The sequence below is a fragment of the Harpia harpyja genome, chromosome 11, assembly GCF_026419915.1.
Source record: "Harpia harpyja isolate bHarHar1 chromosome 11, bHarHar1 primary haplotype, whole genome shotgun sequence".
In the NCBI taxonomy this organism is placed as follows: Eukaryota; Metazoa; Chordata; class Aves; order Accipitriformes; family Accipitridae; genus Harpia; species Harpia harpyja.
Genome location: NC_068950.1, coordinates 39,797,547 through 39,817,948, shown reverse-complemented (window position 1 = coordinate 39,817,948; position 20,402 = coordinate 39,797,547). Strand labels below are relative to the sequence as shown.

The 20,402-nt window shown below is 41.1% G+C and overlaps 1 protein-coding gene across 6 annotated transcripts in view; it reads left to right on the top strand.

Moving 5' to 3' along the window:
- GLIS1 (GLIS family zinc finger 1) overlaps positions 1-20,402 on the top strand; it is a 208,497-nt gene that overhangs the window by 177,149 nt on the left and 10,946 nt on the right. For 4 of the 6 annotated variants that reach the window (XM_052802613.1, XM_052802612.1, XM_052802609.1 and 1 more), the window contains 2 exons: positions 4,149-4,299; positions 19,855-20,039. In XM_052802613.1, coding sequence (XP_052658573.1) covers positions 4,149-4,299; positions 19,855-20,039 — 336 coding nt within the window. The remainder of the gene's footprint in view (positions 1-4,148; positions 4,300-19,854; positions 20,040-20,402) is intronic. The other 2 variants (XM_052802611.1, XM_052802610.1) reach the window with 1 other exon arrangement.

The window sequence follows — 20,402 nt, the reverse complement described above, 5'->3', positions numbered from 1 at the left end:
TACCTCCTGCTTCCCTGAACAAGGCAGTTCGCTCTCCCCTGAAAAACTGCCACTGCCAATATTTCCTTCTAAAAGCACCATCTTTGGGCTTAACACCCTTGAACATACCATTAGGTAGTCATGGAATCAGAGTGACAGCAGCTCCAAACTTTGAGTGTCTTAAGTCTGGAATAAAAATATGCACATAAAAACTTTTACAGTCAGAATGAATTCCAGTAGCAGCATAAATGACTGATAGCATTCATAGTGCCTAGTATAGTACACCCTGCACAGTGTCGATGGCCAGAGGAAGGTCTGTCCCTCTGAAGGAAGTAAAGTTAATGTTCTGTTGGAGTGCCCTTGTTTTGCACTGTGTAAGATAAATAACTTTTAACTTTAAATAAGTCCCAATTTGGTTCTCAGTGACTCAACAGAAATGACTAATGTCTCATTGCAGACTCACATGGAATCTTGTAGTAAATCCCATCTTCCATTGTGTGTGCCACATGGCCCTCGAAGTACTCTTAATTACAGGCAGACAACCCATGCAAGCGAAGCAAGTGAACAATAGGGTCGATTCTTTGTCTACGTTGGCTCGTGTTTTGGCTTTCTCGCTACCCAGAAGCTTCAGGGGTGGATGCAGCCCTCATCCAAATGGTAGGCTGTGCAGTCTCAGAGCCTCACCACCAGGCCCAGGAGCACACATCACCGTGTCTGAGGCCAGAGCAGCCTTGCGCAGCTCCCCCCATTCCTCCCAGTAGCCCTGCGTCTGAGGGATACACGCAGTACAAATCGGGACTGTGGATTTAGTCTCATTTCCTTAGGAAGCAAGGCTTATGTAATAATTTGCTCGCCTCTCCGTCCACATCTGTGTCAGTCCCCCTCCCCACAGTATTTTTTTAAATCCATTAGCCAAGCTCAACCACATTTGACAAACGCCTCAGAGATAATTGCGTTCTGACAAGTTTCATGAATACTGGCAGCTGGATACCAGAGAGTGGCACCCAAAATTAGTGTTCCCACTGTGGGAAAAGCAGGCAGGGCTCAGCTGTGACACATGCTGCTTGGCAGCAGGCAGCACACGTGTAGCGCCACATTTGTCAAAGTGTCACAGAGGATATGGGGACAGCTGGGTTTGCCCTGACGTGCTTCAGCCGATGTTGCGGTGGGCTGCTGATCTAGCAATGCCGTGGAGAGGGGGTGTCATCGCAAGGGGAGCCAGCAGCTTCTGGGGTGAGGCAGCACAAGCTGTGGTGTAGAAGGGGGGTGGGGGGGACGAGCGATGGCACATGTCAAACTGAGCATGAGTGAGGGCGTTGTGGTAAATAAAGATGTAGGAAAGGGAAAACTCACTGATGAACAAACCCTACAAGCCTCCGCACACACATGCTCCAAGCAGGGGCCTTTTCCAGAGGAGGTGTGATCAGTAAGTCAAAAGATGGATAAACTCAGGGTGGATGGGAGAAGCCCTACTTTAAATAGGAGAGAGATCCACAGCAATACATCTTTTCAAGCCCAAGAGTGGGCAATGGCTGTCCACCCTAGTAGTTCCACAGCTGGGTAAGCTCCTCTGCATAGTGGTTGGGCATGGCAGAAACTCAGGGTGACAGGGATTCTGGTTTCATTCAGTTTTCTAAAGGGGTGGGTTTGAGTGCATGGGATCATGCAGGACTCGCCTCCTGGACATACAGATGTGTGGGGTGGTTTTTTTAACATTTTTCTTGCTTGTCTAGAGGCGCAAGCTGATTGTAGGTACTCTGCTACTCTGTCTTTCTCATCTACCTCAAGCAAAGAGTTGAACTATCCTCAGCAGCTGAGACAGTATGGAAGGGGCCACGAGAGACCTCTTAAACATTCATGAACTGTTCAGGGGTGGGATTGTAAGATAAAACATTTGAGTGTGTTTACTGGCCACCACACTGCTAAAACTACCTTTTGAGGGTGTTTGAGCTTGTTGGGCGAGTTATTGACAGGGCCCAGTAATAGTCTGCTAGACTTAGAGAGCATAAACATCTCTTTTTAGGTTCAGCAGTTTCCTCCAGGCTGTGCTGCCAATATAACTGAACTGCATGTTGTAGGAAATACAGCTGAAGTGTGAAATGACACTGTACAGTCAAGGTCAAATTGGTATTTGGCTCATCTGCCAAGCCTGATTGATAATGAATGTATGAACAGTAAGGATTTGGGGGAAGTGGAAACTATTGTATTATAAAATGGACTGAAGCCACCAGTAGAAAAACGACATTTTCACAGTGTAGCATCCTAGCTACTGACTTACTGTTATCAGGAGAGGCTTTGACAAATAAATCCTAGCATCACCTGGGAACATCTGACTTCTTAAAGCCCCTTCTGTCTGGCTTTCAATGCAGAAAGCAAGTTGGTTTCACTGGCTGGTTGACAAATGTTCTGTCTAGTGGGAGACAGAGATGATATGGTTCATTTTTGTTGCTTTAGATCTGTCAACAGCTGAGGACTTATTGTTCATGAGAGGTTTTTGACTCATCTGAAGTCCCTGACAAAGGTGGCTGGAATCTTGCCTTAGTGGTTCTGCTCTTCAATCGCACAGAAACAGATGCTGACATTCAGCCATGTCTTATGCGCTCAGAGGGCTGTCACACATTCCCCACGGCTCCAGATTTTCGTGATGTTTTCTGCTTGTTCCATGTCACTCGGAGGGCTCGGGAGGAGTGCCATCCAGAATCCTGTCAGTGACAATGGGACACGTCCAAGCATAGCTGACACGCAGCTCTGTATTCCTGAATGTGTAGCTCTGCACACAATGAGTGGGAGAGGAAAGGTGAATGCTACAGGAGAAGAGAAGGCAAGAAACTAGGCCTCAGAGGCGGGTGTGGGGTCTTCTGTGCTGCAGCTGGACACTGTGGGAGCTGGCAAACTTCATTTGCTCCCCACAGCCTTCAGAGTACAGTGGCTGCTCTAGTCCTTCTCTGTGTGTAGATTCCCTGGGAGGCTTGCCCTGGTGGGCCAAAACTCTCGGAGATGTGTTGTAGGCGAACTTTAAGAAGAGGAGGAGAAGGGCAGAGGAACTGAGAAAAGAAGGACTAGACTTTTCCAAGAACTGCACTTACTAGGAGCCAGTCCTTTTTTCCCCCTGCCATAGGGTGGCACTTGCAAACAGTGTTCATAACACCAGGCAGCAAGCACTTCTGCAGTCTCCCCTCATTGCAGACACCTGCCCTCAGTGCAGCCTTCATGCCAAAAGTCAGTGTCAAGGCCCTGACCCCTAGATAGGCTAGACTGTCTTAGTGCATGGCTTACTCTTTAGAAGGGAGACTTGTAAGAAGAAACTTAATCCCAGCATCTTAATTCAAGAGTCCTGGACAAAGCTTTATCAACAAAGTATGTGCTTGAGGGCATGATAGACACTTGACTCTTGGTGCCTGACTGCCATCGTAGAGGAGAGTAGCAAGAGTCCTAAAAAAAAATGGAACATCAACACTCCTTCGGTACCTCTGTGTACTAGTAAACCTTTTGTTTTCATGGTCTCATTAAAAATTTCTCCTCACTCCTCTTCGTATTTAATTTATTTGGGTTTCATTTGTATCAATATGTGATATTTTTAAATGGTCTAGGATGTCCAGCAGCATACTAATTGAAAGTCAAATTAAAAAGTTTTAAATGAACAACGAAAAAAACCCAAATCCTGGTCCCCCTTATACAAACACAGTGCATTGAGTTCAGTGTCTAATGTGGTGTTGGTAAGGTATTATGTACAACTCTGCTGTCAATATGAGCTCCATCATTCTGCAAACAACGAGCACTGTCAGTTCTCACTCAGAACTATGGTGAAGGCAAGGTGAGAGTCTTGCCAAGTCCTGCCAGCTGTTAGGAGGAGAGCTTACAGGTCTGCAGTCACAGCAAGGAAGAAACGGACCATCTGAGAGGGTTGGAGGGGAGACAAGCATGTGTCAAAATACCTTGATACAGCTTTGAGTGCTGTTCCAAGCACAGCAGCATTCACTAACGTACTGGGTCTCTGAGTAAGTGACTCCCCCTGGCAGTATGTCTCCTCCCCCAACAGAAGTGAGCTGCTGTATGTTTGTGTCTCAGGATCGGGTGGGGGATAGGGAAGGAGCTGGGGACTCTCAAGGACTTCCTTGGATGCTTCTTTCCTTGCTTATTTTATTTTGCAAAATGATGTGTGTTCACAGGCATGTACAGTGGTTCCAGCGCTAACCATAACGGTCCCTCACCAGGTATATTGCCATCTTCTCATGACATCCCTTCAAGACACCATCCGCTTGACTCTACCCTTTCCAGTCCACATCACCATCAGTCACCGCTGGAGAGTGCCAGGGAAGGGTATGTGTGTGAAACATGCTTGGCCTCTGTCTGGCATGATAATGAATGATTAATTGTTTATTTTACTTTGCATAGATGCTGTTCAAATGGAAAACACTGGCCCAAACTAAGCATTTTGTTTGTTTTAGAATCATAGAATAATTTAGTTTTGAAGGGATCTCAGAAGGTCATGTCATCCATCCCCTGTGCAAAGCAGGGCAAAATTTGACATTACTATCAGGCTGCTCAGGGCCTTGTCCTTGTCTTCAACAAAACACACTAGGATTTTTTTTCTTCATAGCATGCAATTGCATTTAGATTTTAATTTTTTTTTTTTTTTAGTTCTTCCTTGGTGACTTTTTGTAGGTTTGGATAAGTGCAGAGAACTTTTCTCAGCTACAATGAGAAATCTCTCAAAGGGTAAAACCCCAAACTCTGACTCACTCAGGAATAAGGCAGTGTTTGCCTTAGTAAGACTTACTTCGTGTCAGAGCAGCAGGCTTTCTCACTTCCTTGCTCTCTGATAAGATTTTCCATAATACATCTCTCAGCAGCAGGCATTAACCAGTAAGATCCTAATCAGGGAAGAGTATATTGTCACACTGATTGTATAGATTGCATTGCTACAGTATGGATTGCATTGCATTGCTACAGTATCTGATATTTCTAAAGCACTGTTTGCTCAAGGATCTCATAACACCTTCTCAACAGTAAAGAATCTCTGTAAGCCACAGAATTCTGCTCTAATCTTTTTGCTCAGATTTTTTTTTGGTTCCTAGGCTCATGCAAATTAAACATCAAACTCTACAGTTTTTCTTCCCAGAACTTTGGACAGGGAGGGGACTCTGATTTTGCTTCACTGGTGAGAACTTGGGATACAGAGAGATTAAGAGATTTTTTTTTTTTCCCCTAAAAATATGTTGGGATTCTTTAGAAAATACAGCAATTGAATGTAGAGTTTTTCCATCCTAGTCCAGTGACTGACCCATCGCTTCTTTTATAGGGTGAAAGGAAAGCCCAGAAGGTTTTTAATTGTGTGCTTTAAGCAAAGGGCAGAAGGCAGAGTGTTTATGGCATGGAAAGGGCACAGTAAGGAGAATACATCTGGAGTAGGTGAAGAACAATCTGATTGAGGAAATTAAATTAGGAACAAATTACTCCATTTTTTTCTTAATTGGGGGATGAATGCTGTAGCAAGTTTAGTTTCTATACCCAGTTCCTCTTTCAGGCATCTCTTCTGACCTATGCCAGCAGCAGGTACCAGTGCCCCCTCTCAATGTATGATGCATATCTGCCCGTCATAGGAATACACTTCTCCTGTCCCTGTCACATCAGATGCCTGTGCCCAACCCTTCTCCTTCCCTGCCCTGCCACCCACATTCCTGACCTTCTGTTTCCTGTTGGCAGGCTCATGCCCATGGCAGAGTCATGGCCAAGAAGGAGGCATTGGGCATGCTGATTTAGGGGGAAGTTATACCAGATAAATATGAAGTTTTCTGTAGCAGAGAAGGCAGTGAGCACAAACAGGAGTGGAGACAGACAGTCCAAAATGAAGGTAATCCATGAGCTATTCTTTCCCTGCAGGATGGGACTACTTGAGCCTGGGGGAGTAGGATCCCTTCCTCTCACTGCTGCCCAGTGTGCTGCTAAGCTGTTTCCTCTTTGAGTTGGTTCTAGGATGGGCTTCTTAGGGGAGTTAAGACAAAAAACCCAACCAAGAGTGAAATAAACTAAAGATATACTATGGGAAGGATTTAACAGGCTGTCAGTAAGGTCGATTTGTTTCTAAGGCACTTCACGTTTTGGTACTGTTAATAAGAAATGAAAGCAAAGACTTGACCAGAATGAGGGCAACAGGCAGTTTTCCAATTTGAGGAGTCTGAAGCTCCCAGATGAATTCTCCCTGCTGCCCCTCATGTCTCCATTCCAGAGTATGACACTTCTCTTTCAGGAGAAACACCACGCTGAGTGAGCTGAGTTTCTCACAGAGCTCTTTCTACAGACATTGTGATCATTTGCTTAGGCCAAAGTTTACATCAGAATTGTCTCTGCTCTTTTCAGTTCTAGTGGAATAGGTATTCTTTCTCAGAGGAGACAACAGTGCTGATTGATTATCAGTGCTTATATACCTCAGTAATGTAAAGTCTTTGCAGAAACATCATAGTTAATATGTAAGAGTGAGATGATAACAGATTTCTAACCATGAACCAAACATCAGGAAATGGAGAGTGGAATGTGGTTTTGAATAGTTATTTTAAAACAGGGAATCTAGTTTCATGACATAATTACTTGGAATTTTTCAGCATCTCAAGTACCATTTTCTAAACTCAAAATAATCTGCATTCAGCATTGTCATGCCCAGTCCAAGATCCTTTTGCTGTATTTAATTGTTTATGCTTACATTATTAATGACTGCTGAATTAAAGCCCAAACATGACATTTTCATTGCAAGTACAGAAACTTAGTGTGAACTAATAGTCCTTGAATTTCATTTAGCACAGTTTTGTTTAAAGCACTCATCCATTTAACTGAGCAAAATCACTTAATAACCTAATGCTTGGAGCCACTGAATTATAGAACTGTTACACCTTTGCCAGTTCATAGCAGTATGCCATTACTCATATAAAATATATATGGTTTACAATAGGAAAGAAACACCTAACACTACCTTTCTTCATATTAACTTCTCCAGCTTTCTGGCACACATATAATGTTTTGCCTCATTTGTCAGCTGTCTCAGCATTCATGTTTAAGTAAATGCGAAGAATTTCTATACTGTGAATCAGTACGATGACAAGACTGGATTGCATAGTTTAAGTTTGTGGAATGAACCAAATGATTACGATCAAGAAATCTAATTACTGAGTCATCAAATATTCAAGACGCCAAAAACTACATGAGGCAGAGTACAAATAGTCTACTCAAGTTTGACATAAGATTCAGAATTTGATTTAAAGGCTTTTTCTTTTCTTTTTTAAAAAAGCCCTATGTTATACCATCCTTTGCCAAAGTCAATACCAAGTGCAGCAGTCAATTTTCCCAAATGGTTTGCTAAGACATTTAAATAGTTTGACAAAATTATCTAATTCACTTGAAAATGTTCTAACAAAATCTGACTTCATTACCAAATGTATTTATACTGGCTTTATACAGGATGGAGAGTATTTTTTCAAATTCTAGTATGAAGTGTATGCTAGACCAAAAACTTTTACTTATATTGATATTAATTAAACTAAAAGTGTGTGACTGAGAAATATTTTGCGATCCAGAAAGTGGGCTTGTCATGATTCAGGTTTAAATATATATTTATTTTTTATTTCAGGTAGCAAAGGTTTGTTTTAGCATTTCTTGTAGCATATGCCATGTATGTCTAACTCGGTTTCATTTTGCCCATTGCAAAAATAGTCTATTTTGATTTGTGGCAGAATGAAGACAGAAAAACAGCTTTTAGTATTAAATCTTAGGTCAATGTTGCACTTGGCTTTCTTTCTACTATTTTTTTAGCTGTTATTATCTAAGTCATCTAAAAATGTACTTAGTTTCATTTGTAAACTATCTCTGTAAATTCCAGTTTAGAATATTTAGTTTGATAAATTATCAGCTTAAATGAAACTGATATGACTAAAGTTAAGTGAGTTTGAGTGGTGGCACCAAGTTAGGGATTTGCACCAATTTAGCTTAATGACCTAACAAGGTCACTTTGTAGGATCTGAACACGGTCCCTCTATATGTGACTGTGAGGCCCTCTGTCACTTGTGTCGCCCATAACAAACAGCACTTATGTTCTCAGAAGAAGCTGGGGGTACTGACAAATAATAACTTTATTGGGAAGTTGATGTGTCTCCAAGGGAAAGGAAAGTGAAACTATTTTTTTATATTCCTGTGGTAATTTAGGTCATTTCTGCTCTGTAAACACAACAGTAAATGAAGAACTAGTGGAATTAAGACATCTGTGGTGTCCATAGGTGATGATTAATGAGAACTCTGAATCCAACCTTGTGACCCTTTAATATAAAGGATTAAGTAATCAAGGTTAGAGCAAGGAGCTTACACAACTCTCTTTTGCCCGGGCTTCTCACCAGCTAACTGCAACCAGTTCAAACTATGTTCCAGACCCCCCTGAAGAGCCACTTACCCATACCAAAATCACAAGAAACAGGACTTAAAAACAATCAAGTGAAAAGAGACATTTTAATCAGGCTGCTTAAACATCAGAATTTTTGTTTGCTTGCTTCTTAGCACCTGTTAATTCAAATACCACAGAAATACTTAAATGTAGAGAGTTCTCTGTTAAAAATTTAGTCCTTCATTTCTCTTTACATAAAGTAACACAAAGTACACAGAGCCTCCCTTCTTGCTCAACCAGGGAACACCAGATTTGAAATTCCTGATATTTTTAAGGTTGAAACCAAATATGCAGGTTAAAATCTTGTGTGGTAGATTTGAATGTGTACGGCTACCATGTTATACTTTGGCAATAAGAGACTGTAAGCCAGCTCCCACCCACGTTTCAGCCCTGTTACATACATTGCCAGGACCCTGTCAGGTGCCTCCATTTCAAAGAAGAATCTGGTCCAGCCCACCTACCTGCTCTCAGTGAGCTCAGAGAAAGCACCCTCCAACAACCCCACATCTCTGCTCTGTGGGACTGGTTTTGGCTTCAGCTTTGCTGGTAGATGATGATGGCGGCATACAAAGGGTTTGGTGGGTGCTTGCTCATCAGGTGGAACCAGACTCAAATTGTGACTGTAAGAGTTTCACTGTTGTCTGCAAGCAGCTGGTTTTCTGGAGCATGGCTCTTTCTAGGATAAGATTTAAGAAATCGCCCCCAAACCAGTAAAAGAAATGGGGGAGATTCATTTCGATACATTATGTTATCTCCTTGAACTGCCAGAATCCAGGCCAGGTAGGAAAATACCTTTGTGTACCTAATTCTCATTACTTTAAGAGACAATTAGGTGTCTTAACTACTTATGTCTAATTTTTATTAATCTTTAAGTTTGTGAACTCACATAAATAAATTGATTAGGAACTGGCATGTTGCTAGAATCTTTATAGGAAACAAACTTTTACTCTCTAGAAGTACTCTGGAGAGCTAAATACCTACACAGTTTTTATAACAGTTCCTAGGACCAAGGAGATACATCACTCCATTCATTGTGGATTCCACTGGAGAATACTCTTCATTTATAATAGAATACACAAGTCAGTGTTTTAGTCTTTCTTTCAAAAGCACTAAAACCAATAACAAGAAACAGATATCTCTGACAGCTGAAAACATTTTCAATGGAGGAAGCCAAGAACCCATCATAATTTATCTCAGTGTTATGGATCTGAGCACGCAAAAGGGGCATCAGTACATCTGTCCAAAGAAAGAACAATGTACAGGTGTGGAGCTGAGGTTCATGTAACAAAGAAAATCAGTAATTAAAAGCATCTGGTTTCAAATCCCAAGTCATTTATCTCATTGTAGAAAATGTGATCAGAATTCATTTATAATCATGTCCAGATAGGCTTATACAGTTTTTCCCCCCCTTAAAGCAAAATTAGCATTAGCATAGGCTTACTTCAACAATACATGGTTAAGAATAACTTAGTGCTTGATCATGGGGTAAAATATTGTTTGGCCAGCAGCAGAAATAGGTGGGCACGTATTTCATTTCTGTTTCTAAAAGGGCTGGATTGACGTTCATTAGAGAGCCTTCATCAGTGCATCTCATAGTAAGCCTATGTTGCCTGCCCAGAAGTGACACTGTAACAAAACTATCTTAGAGTAAGAAATAAGAGAGTTACAGGAGAAGGTGGGAGGTTAAAGGAGTTGGTCAGAGTAACTTAGAAAGCATTTAAGAAGGATTCAACTACAGCTCTTCTGCATTATATTAATGATTTTAGCCATTACTGGTTTTATCTGTAGTTAAATTTACACTTAACATCTGTACAGCTGATTTTTTTTCTGTTCCTTTTTTTTAAATTTTGTTTTGCTTTTTAAGTGAAACTTCTGCAGTTAGGTGTAAACCATATATGCCAAACACAATAATTTATCGTGGTATAACAAATGATTAAGTTATCTTAACATCTCCCACTATTGGATATAATGACTTTTAGACTGTAAACTTGAAGAAAGCAGACATCAACTACCTGTACAGAATCTACCTGCACCTGGAAGCATCTTGCTGCATACTTGCAGGGAATAATGATCTTAAATGACTATAATAAGATAGATCCGTCAAGCATGCAGTACATGCCAGATAATATTGAATAGACAATGTCTGTGTTTGATTGCACGTCTTTGTAACTGACTTCCTGGCAACCACTTGAACCTATGGCAGTGCTCTTTATTTAAATAAGTTTTGATACTTCTTTGACCACATTAGTAATGATTTTTTTTACTTTTGAAATATATTTTCCTGCTAGATTGTTAGCAAGAATAAGTTTTCAAATTTCCCTTACGTGTAGCAGCTTCCACTGTAGTGGTTCATCAGCTTAATTTCAAAGATTATTCAACATTATTCTAAATAAAAACATCTTTTAGATGGGCACAGTTCCCATAATGATCGCTATCATTAACTGCTCTGCAGAAATTGCACATATCAGGTCAGAACAATTGTAGAGATACTCATTTAACATCATAGAAAAAAACGTGTTTGTGTTTATGTGTGAGTTTGTGTAGGTAATGACATGCATTACAAAATACAGAGTTATGTTTTACACCCAACTGAGACTTGCATATGTATTTGTTAGAAGAGATTGTATTTCAATAAGTCACTCTGTACCTGAAGAGATAGGCCCACACAGAAAGTTTTTGAGTGTACCAGGAAATGACTCCTTTGGCTACTGTGTAATTTTGAACCCAAAGCTGTTTTCATATCACTGTTACTGGTATTATTAAAAATATTCTAAAGCAATTAAATGACCTAAGACTCTTCAGTCACATTAAAGGTCCCATGGATAGTGTTCTCCATAATGTTTACAAAGCCCCCTCTTACTCATTATAACTAGCTCCTGCACTCATTGTACGGGCACTTGACGCTGCTCAGAGTGCGGGTGGGTGAAGATGCAGAACTGGATTCAAGCAATCCAAGTGTCGTGGTTTAACGCCAGCCAGCAGCTATGCACCACGCAGCTGCTCGCTCATTCCCCCCCTCAACCTGGTGGGATGGGGAAGAGAATAAAAAAAAAAGTAAAACTCGTGGGTTGAGATAAGAACAGTTTAATAGAACAGAAAAGAAGAAACTAATAATGATAATAATAACAATAATAAAATGACAATAATAATAATAAAAGGATTGGAATGTACAAAACAAGTGATGCACAATGCAGTTGCTCACCACGCGCTAACTGATGCCCAGTTAGTTCCCGAGCAGTGATCCCCCCTCCAGGCCAACTCCCCCCAGTTTATATGCTGGGCATGACATCACATGGTATGGAATACCCCTTCGGCCAGTTTGGGTCAGCCGCCCTGGCTGTGTCCCCTCCCAACTTCTTGTGCCCCTCCAGCCTTCTTGCTGGCTGGGCATGAGAAGCTGAAAAATCCTTGACTTAGTCTAAACGCTACTTAGCAACAACTGAAAACATCAGTGTGTTATCAACATTCTTCTCATACTAAATCCAAAACAAAACGCTATACCAGCTACCAGAAAGAAAATTAACTCTATCCCAGCCAAAACCAGGACACCAAGGCAGTATTGTGAATGAAAAATAGTATCTTGTATTTATCTAGAAGCTAGGAAAAGGCTGAGATTGCCTCAGTCCTACTGTAAAGATGTTACACACAGAGGTATGTCACAGGGTGCATTAGTAGCAGAGCCAGGAATAGAGCCCATGTCTCTTAACAGCAGCCACCTTCTCAAGCTGACAAGCAGCACACCGAGAAGAGAGAAAAACAGAAACACAGTGTCGTATCTTGCAGTCACGGAGCAGAGACTGAGGCCTTGTAAGAAGGGCAGTGTGTCACAGCCCAATAACTTGTTTGCTCGTTGTTTATAGAAAAGGGTAATAAAACGCAATGATGCCCAGCAAGGTGATCTGCATTGAAGGATTTATTATATATCAGGGAGAGCGGTGGGAAGAGGAGAAGGGAAGAAAGAGGGAGAGAAGGAAAAGATTCCTTGCATTCCAAAAACATAGCCAGAGGCACCTGGCAGTGATTAGTGCAAAGGTTCACCAAACTTCAGATAGAGTCCGTCTTAAAAAAAAAAAAGTGAACGGTATAACTGTTTCCTGAGCATGTGCTGACAGAAATTCCCGTAGGGCAAGACCCAGAACAGAAACACGTGGCAAGAGATTGGGCGCTATCCAGAGACCAGATTAGCAGAGCTTTACACATCATTTTTAATATTATGGGAAGAGATGAAAATCAGTGTTAACTTTTTTTTTCCACTAAAAAAAAAAATCTCCTGGTCCTGGAACTGAATTGGACTTTCTCACAATATAAGTAACTATAATGCCTGGGGGAGAGATTTTATGAATGAAATGGTTGGCATGCTGGATTTTATGGTAGAACCTGGTTTCATGGAAAATCTCAGGTTTTGTCACTAGCTGCAACACTGTACGAGTCACTTAAAACATGGAGCTTCTTTGCTTTGTGCTTCTTTGGTGCTTTATTATATACTTTTCTTCGTGTTAATATGACTTAAACATAATTCTCAAAGTCAAGATTGTTTGATATGGCGATAGGCTGTGCATGAGAACTGTATTACAGAATGTTCTTATAACCCAAAATATACAAAAAATTATTTGAGATAAAGGACAGATGTTTTTCAGTCTGGACTTGGTCCTGTTTCCACTGAACTCAATGGGATATGGGTTGAGGTTCTTTGTCTAGCTGAGGAATCTGCCAATCAAGCCATCACATCACAAAAAAAAAAAAAGACCCAGACAGTTTTCATATTGGAAACATCCCTATTTTAGATATTTCTATTTTGCGGTTACACTTTGTTCCCACTTACTTACTATTCAAGAATCTTAGTTTGAATATATTTTCATTATTTTTCAATTTTCAATTCCATTCAATATTTTCTAATTAAGTACACTGTGTGTAGTTTTTGGCAGTCAAGACATGATCAACTAGATCATGAAAAAGCTCATGTTAAACCAGCTCAAAATCTGGCTTTACAATTTCTTACTCTGTGTTAATTTGTCCAGAAACTGTTAGTGAACAAAGACTGGCTAAAGCAAAGTGTAAATCTGTTTCTTACTCAGACTAAGTACTGTGGATGAATATAGAAAACATACATCTAGACATCTTGACAGAAGCTCAGAAAAATCAATGGTGATATGTATTTATTTTGTGGTTCTTTATGTTGCAGTAATATTGGAACAAGACACTTGGTGTGCATTGTGAAAATACACGAATTCTTATTCACCACTGCCTACATTGGGAGGCTGAAAGTGGGGGCAGGATAAATAATTCTAAAACAAGGAAATGTTACTTATAGCCTATTAGATGTCTTTTCTATAGTTCACTGCTAGCTCATGGCATACCTAGATAGTTCCCTCACATAGGCCTTACTTACAGTTTAATATGAACTTTCACCATCCAAAATATATTGTTAAAACACGATCACAAGAAAATTTATGTGAAAGTCTTACTGGGATTTCTGTTTGTGATTCCTAAAGGTATGCACTTTATAAAATGAGAGAGAAGACAGATTAATATCTTTGATGTTTTGACTTAATTTTCTTTTTTAAAAAATCCTTCTGTTAAAATGAAGATTTCTGAGTATTCCCATTGATGTGAGTGACATGCTTTGCAGTAGAGGTGAGGAATTGGCTTGTTGTCTAACACTTGATTTAATGACGCTTCATGGGTAGTATCCCACCTGACTTCAACAGCTTCCCTTAGGAAGGGCTGTGAAGCTGAGTATTTTAAGACAGTGTTTAGCACGGTGCAGCAATGTGCACAGTATCATAGACAAGGTATGTTATTGAGTTAGGATCAGTTCTTCCAATAGTTTTCTGTTGGTTGTGTGGATGAAGGTATTACATAAACAAGATTCTTCTGATTAGTCCTTTTACTTAATTGTCTACTGATGCTTCCTCAGGAGAGGAATGCATTAGCTTTGCAATTCCACCTGAAATCATAGGTCCCTCAAGACTAGTATTATGTCTTTAGCGCCATCCTACACATGCTGCTTCAAAGGGAATTTGAAAAAAAAATGCAATACCTGGTCAATTGTATGGAGTTGTATGATGAGTGAAGAGAGAGAATTCCTCTCTGCATCCTTGGGTGATCAGTTTACATCCTGAAGCACAAGATTTGATTACCCCTCGCTTAGCATGGAAATGTTGGTTTTGGCCATTAAATTATTCAGTCCCTTTTTAAAAAACTAGGTATTTTGTTTGAGTCTGTGACTTCCTGTGGCTATGAATGCCACAGGCCAGGGCATGCTGTGTGAGCAAAATGTTCCTTTTGTTTTAAGCTGACCTGCTTCTCTCTGTGGTGCATGTCCTGTTGCTCCTGTGTCTTGGACAGGGTGGAGAGGAGGCTGGCTTCTCCACTGCACCCTTGTAATCTGAAAAACTGCATTTTAAATTATCTTCTTTCAGTGACATGCTTCTAGTTTTAGCAGTTTTACTTTGTAAGAAAACCCTGTCTTAGTATTCTAGTATATCTTCAGCTGTTTTTAACTCCCACAATAACTTAATACATCAAAACTGAACTGGTTTTACCACTGTGTAATATATGGTCATTAATAAGTAGATTCTTACTGCATCCAACTGTGTAGTTCCCCTTCTGTTATTATCACTGCTCAAGAAAGTTGCACATTATTCCTGCAATGCTGCTGTTCCCAAAAGATACTCTTAAGTTCAAAACCAGTCAACGTGTGAGGAATGTAGACTCCTCTGGTGCATGCCTCTCTGTATGAGAGGGATTGAGAAGCACCTACTGTCATTAGGTCTGAAGTCACCAAAATGAATCTTCAGGTGAAAAAGCTTTCCTACTTGCATTATATATTACATACAGCAAAATTTTTAGCAACAGCAGTTTCATCAGTAGGCAACTGGAAATCTGCTGGATTCAGAGAGGGCTTGCTAGTAACTTCATTGGTGTCTGTAGCAGATAACGGCTAGCAATAAGGTAAATGCATGGTTAACGGGTTACCTTTCACATAAGGGACATCATAGGGTTTCTGATAATGGAGTAGTAAAAGCCTTACAGTGGGTTAATTTGTTGTTTGAGTTACTAAGTGTTTTACCATCAAGCATCCTTGTAAGACAGAGTAGACTCTATCAACAGTCAGACTATATCAGCAGTGCAAGCGATCTGTAAGAACAATTGATTCTTCTTAGCTTTGTCACAAGATTAGGGACGTAGCAAAAAGATTTATGCTCCTCAGCAGAAATATTCCGTATAGCCAGGAGCCCTCAAATTTAAAGAATTAAGGAAGGATAAGGATTTTTTTTACATGTGTGAGAGTATTTATTTATCTCTCTCTCCCTATAGCTATATATAGGCAGAGATATATATTAAAAGGCCCCAAAAGGACCTGCAAATTTACTGAATTATACAAGTTACAATTAAGCTAAAATATATGGTATATATTTATTATTAATATCCAAACCAAAGCAAGCTGTGAGTATTAACAGGAAATGTCCAGGCTATTAGTTATTGAAACATACATGCCTGAGCTACTGCCTGGGAACTTTTAATGTATCCAGCTGAGCTGCTGGTGTAAGTAGTTTAGTGTTTGTTCTTCCACACAGAAGGCATCTCCTTTTAAGCTCTTTTCTGTTGCTAATGCATTATCTGTTTAACTTGTATCAGGAATGATTCCTCTTCTCTTTTAACAACCCAAGTATCACAGCAACCTAATTAGTAGGCAAATATTCAGGAGAGAATTAAAAACACGGCACTGGGAACTGGACAGTTAGCCGATTAAAAAACTCTCCTTGAGCGTGCCAGAGCACATTCACACATGCATACACACACACAAAGTAATATTTTAGGGACCAGCTCGAGCTGTAGGCATTGTGATGAATATTTTAAGGAGACAAATCCCCATGTTGGCCACTTGTGCTAATATAGCCAGACTTTTCTGCTGAGCAAAGCTCTTTCCTAGCTAAAAACTCTGCCTTAACTTACGGGAAACATGTTAAATTCCCTGTTTGGGAGAGACTGAGCAGAACGCAGTAGATTTTACGGTGACCTGCTCAACTGTATGAAAATCTCTTCATGCAGAGGAGGTAGCAATGGGCAAGTGTTACACAGAGCTTTCAGCGTTTCAGCTCAGGTTCCTGTGCTACAGTAAGTTCCTAGGATACTGGCTGCCCGCAGACAGCTATGTTTGCTGAGCTCCAGCACCGTGACAGAAGTGCCGAGCGGGAGCAGCAAGCTGGCAGCTCACCCAGCTGGAGCAGGGCCCCGCACACCTCCGCACCCCTCCTGCCTCGCGTGGGGAATCTCACCTGCTCTTAACCAGTCATTTCAAAGGCTTCGAGGCACAAACACCGTCACAACCGTTGAGCTCACACACAGGAAAAACAGGAATGCAAAAGAGCGTGAATGGGGAGAAGCACTGCTTTAAAAATAACAGTAAAAACTGTTAAATTCTTCTCACATGGTTAAGATTTAAATAGCCTCTGGGAGCAGTTAAACTGAGTAGGGAAGCTGGGATTTTCAGTATTCCCACAGCTGGACACCTTAAATGTACCATTTTTGTTTGACATGCAACATACTTGCATAGAATTTAAAAATGCGATTACCGGACCATCCTAAAAAAGCACTCAACAGAGAGCAGCCTGGCAGGCCTCTATGGGGTGCTACATTTCCCAGCAGTAGCTAGGACAAGACATTTCACGAGAAGGCAGCGGAAACCCAACACAGGCAGTTGCAGAGTACTCGCTCACCCCAAGTATTTTCCTCCCTCATTCAGAGTGGTTTCTGGCTCATCCAGGGCTTGGAGTTTTTAGTACATCTTTTGTTTCTCTTTTAAATGTGTGTGTGGTCATTATCCATATAAATGTCACTATCATGATCTCTTTTAGCTATTATCTTTCCAATGAAAACAACTGCAATCTTTTTAATCTCCTTTCAGATAGAAGCATTTCCAGGCTTCTAATAGCATTTCTGGCATGTCGAGGACAATGCCTCCATGTGTGCTGTTTGAAGGGGCTGGTGACCATTTTGTAATTTGTGGTTGTGCTTTGCTGGCACTCACTTGCAGCCTCAGAAGAGACTGTAGCAAAGGCTTTTCTGTAGGACCCAGCAGATAAGGTCGGCCCCATCTTCATGCAATAGCTCACCACAGACATGCATTTGAGAGCATTTGCAGAAGATACAACTTGTAGCTGGGCTGCACAACAGCTCGTTTGTGTTAAACTATTTCTCTGCTGAGACCTTTGAGGAAAAACTACAGCCACATGGGAGCTGACCTTAGCGTTTAGCTGCTTCTTAGCAAATAAACTCGTTATTTTCCCCGAGCATCTGCTCTTCAGCAGTTGACTCCAACGAGCATTTTCTGTCTGTGACCTGAAGAGGGCACAGGTAGCCCCCGCATTCCCCGCGATCCTTTTTAGCACCTCTGCAGCCCCAGGCCTTTACCCTGGTGTATGGCAAGGGCCGTCCCAGCTCTCTTGGGATGCACTTAAAACAAAAAACAGATCAGATTTTTTTTTTCTTTGCATGTTGGCTCTTAAAGTTCGACTTTAGTCCTCTTTATTTTACATATTGCTGGTCATCGCTTATTGGGGGGGTACTATCCTAATCATAAAAAATTTATTTTCCAGTTCTTACATATTTGGCTTGAAAATATCCTTGCCTTCACCCATTTAACAATAGTGGTTTAATTCTTCAGTTTAGTTTGGGGATATTAAGAGTCTCTGTGGTTTGTATTATATGCCTTATTTTCCTGCTTTGGGAGATGGAATTATTTCAGCATAGGATGGGCTTTGACTGGTTGATTTATTTAAGCCCCTTTTAATAGAGTGTCACTGTGACAGCTTTTGGCAGTGTTCTCTGCCTCTCATGTTAAATGTGATTAAGCTGTTGTCACCATTAATTCACAGTTCATCTATATTTACCTCTTGAACGCTCCCATGTAGTGCTTCGCCCTAAGTCAAGCATAGCCTCGCTCCCCAAATTTAATCCTAACTGCTCCAAGAAGCAGTCATGTAAACTAGTGAGGAACTGCTATTGCAAATCATGGTTTATGGTGTTTGAACAGCTTGTGCAGTGGTGAAGGAAGACACTAGTGAGAGATGTAGTTTGGTTTTTAGTTGATTCTTTGTACGCCTGCAACGGTTTGTGCTCAATATTTTTTTTCCAGCTAGGTCACGTGGATTATAACCTGCAGGGGTATTTTTATTTCTACACCTCAGGACCTGTAGCTGTGAAGTTTCAGCAGCGCGGCTCTCAAACAGACAGCTAGCTTTTCTAGTGTCTGAAGGTTCTAGTGCTGCTCAGAGAGCTGCTGCTTATGTTTAGCAAAAGCTCCAGAGGCAGCAGAGTGTAAACGGTGAACATACAGTCCGCCCAGCCCGCACATTTGACGGTGTAACACTGGGCTATGGAGCAAAAGACCATTTGTCACAGCTGCCATAGGAGGGTAAAAGATCTAGCGTCTACCTATTCACACATTTAAAGAGTTACTTTAATGCAGCTCTAAAAGAGGCTTGTATGTGAATGGCCAGGTTTTTGGTCCCATCTTCTGCACCATGTTATCTTTCTGGCTGTAAATGGCCAAAAGACAGGTCTCTGGGAAAAGGTTCATCCCTTCTGGGCCAGCTGCTGTACCAACCCTTGCTGGGACGGTTGCGCTGGGACGGTTGCGCTGTGGCAGGGAGGAAGCACTGAAGCCTCTCTGCTCCACTGGTGGCTGAGGATGCCCGGGGACTTCATGGAACTGGGTTAGTGAGGTTCTTCCTCAGCTGCTCCTTGTGGGAGTGTTGGGTCAGGGTCTGTTCCCCGAGCGGGGCTGCCCCAGCGCTCCTGTGCTGGCCTAAGTCCCAGACATCTGGGGGTATTTTCCATCTCTCAGGTAGAACTACTTCTCAGTCTTACACTGAGCGGTGCCACCACAAGCAAACACTTACTCAGGCTTTTTCTTTGAAAGGACGGTACCATCTGTTGCAGTTAAAGCTGTATTTCTAAGTCTAAAAAATCCTACATGAGGAATAACTGAAACTAATGCTTTTCTTTATCTTGGCTGCAACTTGGGTGTAAAGCTTTACCCCGTTAGAGCTACGAAGGCACTTAAACAATTTACTTGCATTTACTCACTCTAACTACATTTTCCACTTCTGTTTGCTGGACATGTATGTCAGCTCATGAAATTTTAAATTAAAACTGAGCTGTGTTTAAGTTGCTTACTGAGGAGTGGTGTCATTTTGATCCTGCCATTATGGCTAGTACAGGAAGTTAGTGTAAAGGAACAGAAATCCTTTTCTAACTCCCTTTCCTCTTAATGAGTACCTGAAAGGAGCACTGCATTGTTATCTTTTTTTTACAATATAATTTCTACCTGCAAAATAAACATTTCTATAGTTTGGCCATTATGGAAATAGGGCCTTTCAAGTATTTCATTTTCCCATATTGTGATGTGATATGTGAAGTTTTTCTGTATTTTCTTTTTCTAGGCTTGCTCCCAACATAATCTCTCCACTTGTCAGCCCCCTGAAAGCATTAGTTCCACCTTCCCTATTGCAGAAACACGGCTCTCCGTCATCACACAGCCAGTCACCAAATGGGCAGCAATTTTCTGGAATACCAAATAAACCATACGCTCAATTTCAAAACCAGTCTGTACAGCAGGGATCTCAAGGTAACTCTTCCCTCCATTTTGGGTTGTTTTTTTTTTAACTTTCCTAATTGGTAGTTAGGGAGAAAGAATTAAAGAATTTATTTCAGTTTTTGCATTTTCAGCCAATACTGTCTTATTAAGGGACTGCCAGCATTTCAATGGGAACTCCAGTTCTTAAAGTGGCTTAATATACATACAGAGCAAAATTTTCAGACCAGTTCATGCTGTAATATGTGATCATAATGGGGAAGGCTATCAGAATAGCAGATTTATTGCATTTATTCAGGTTTTTCTCTAGTTGGCTACTACCGATGCACCTCATCTGACTGGTCATCCAGCCTTCCGTCAGCTTGGAGAGAGTGACCATACCAAAGCAAGAGCCAT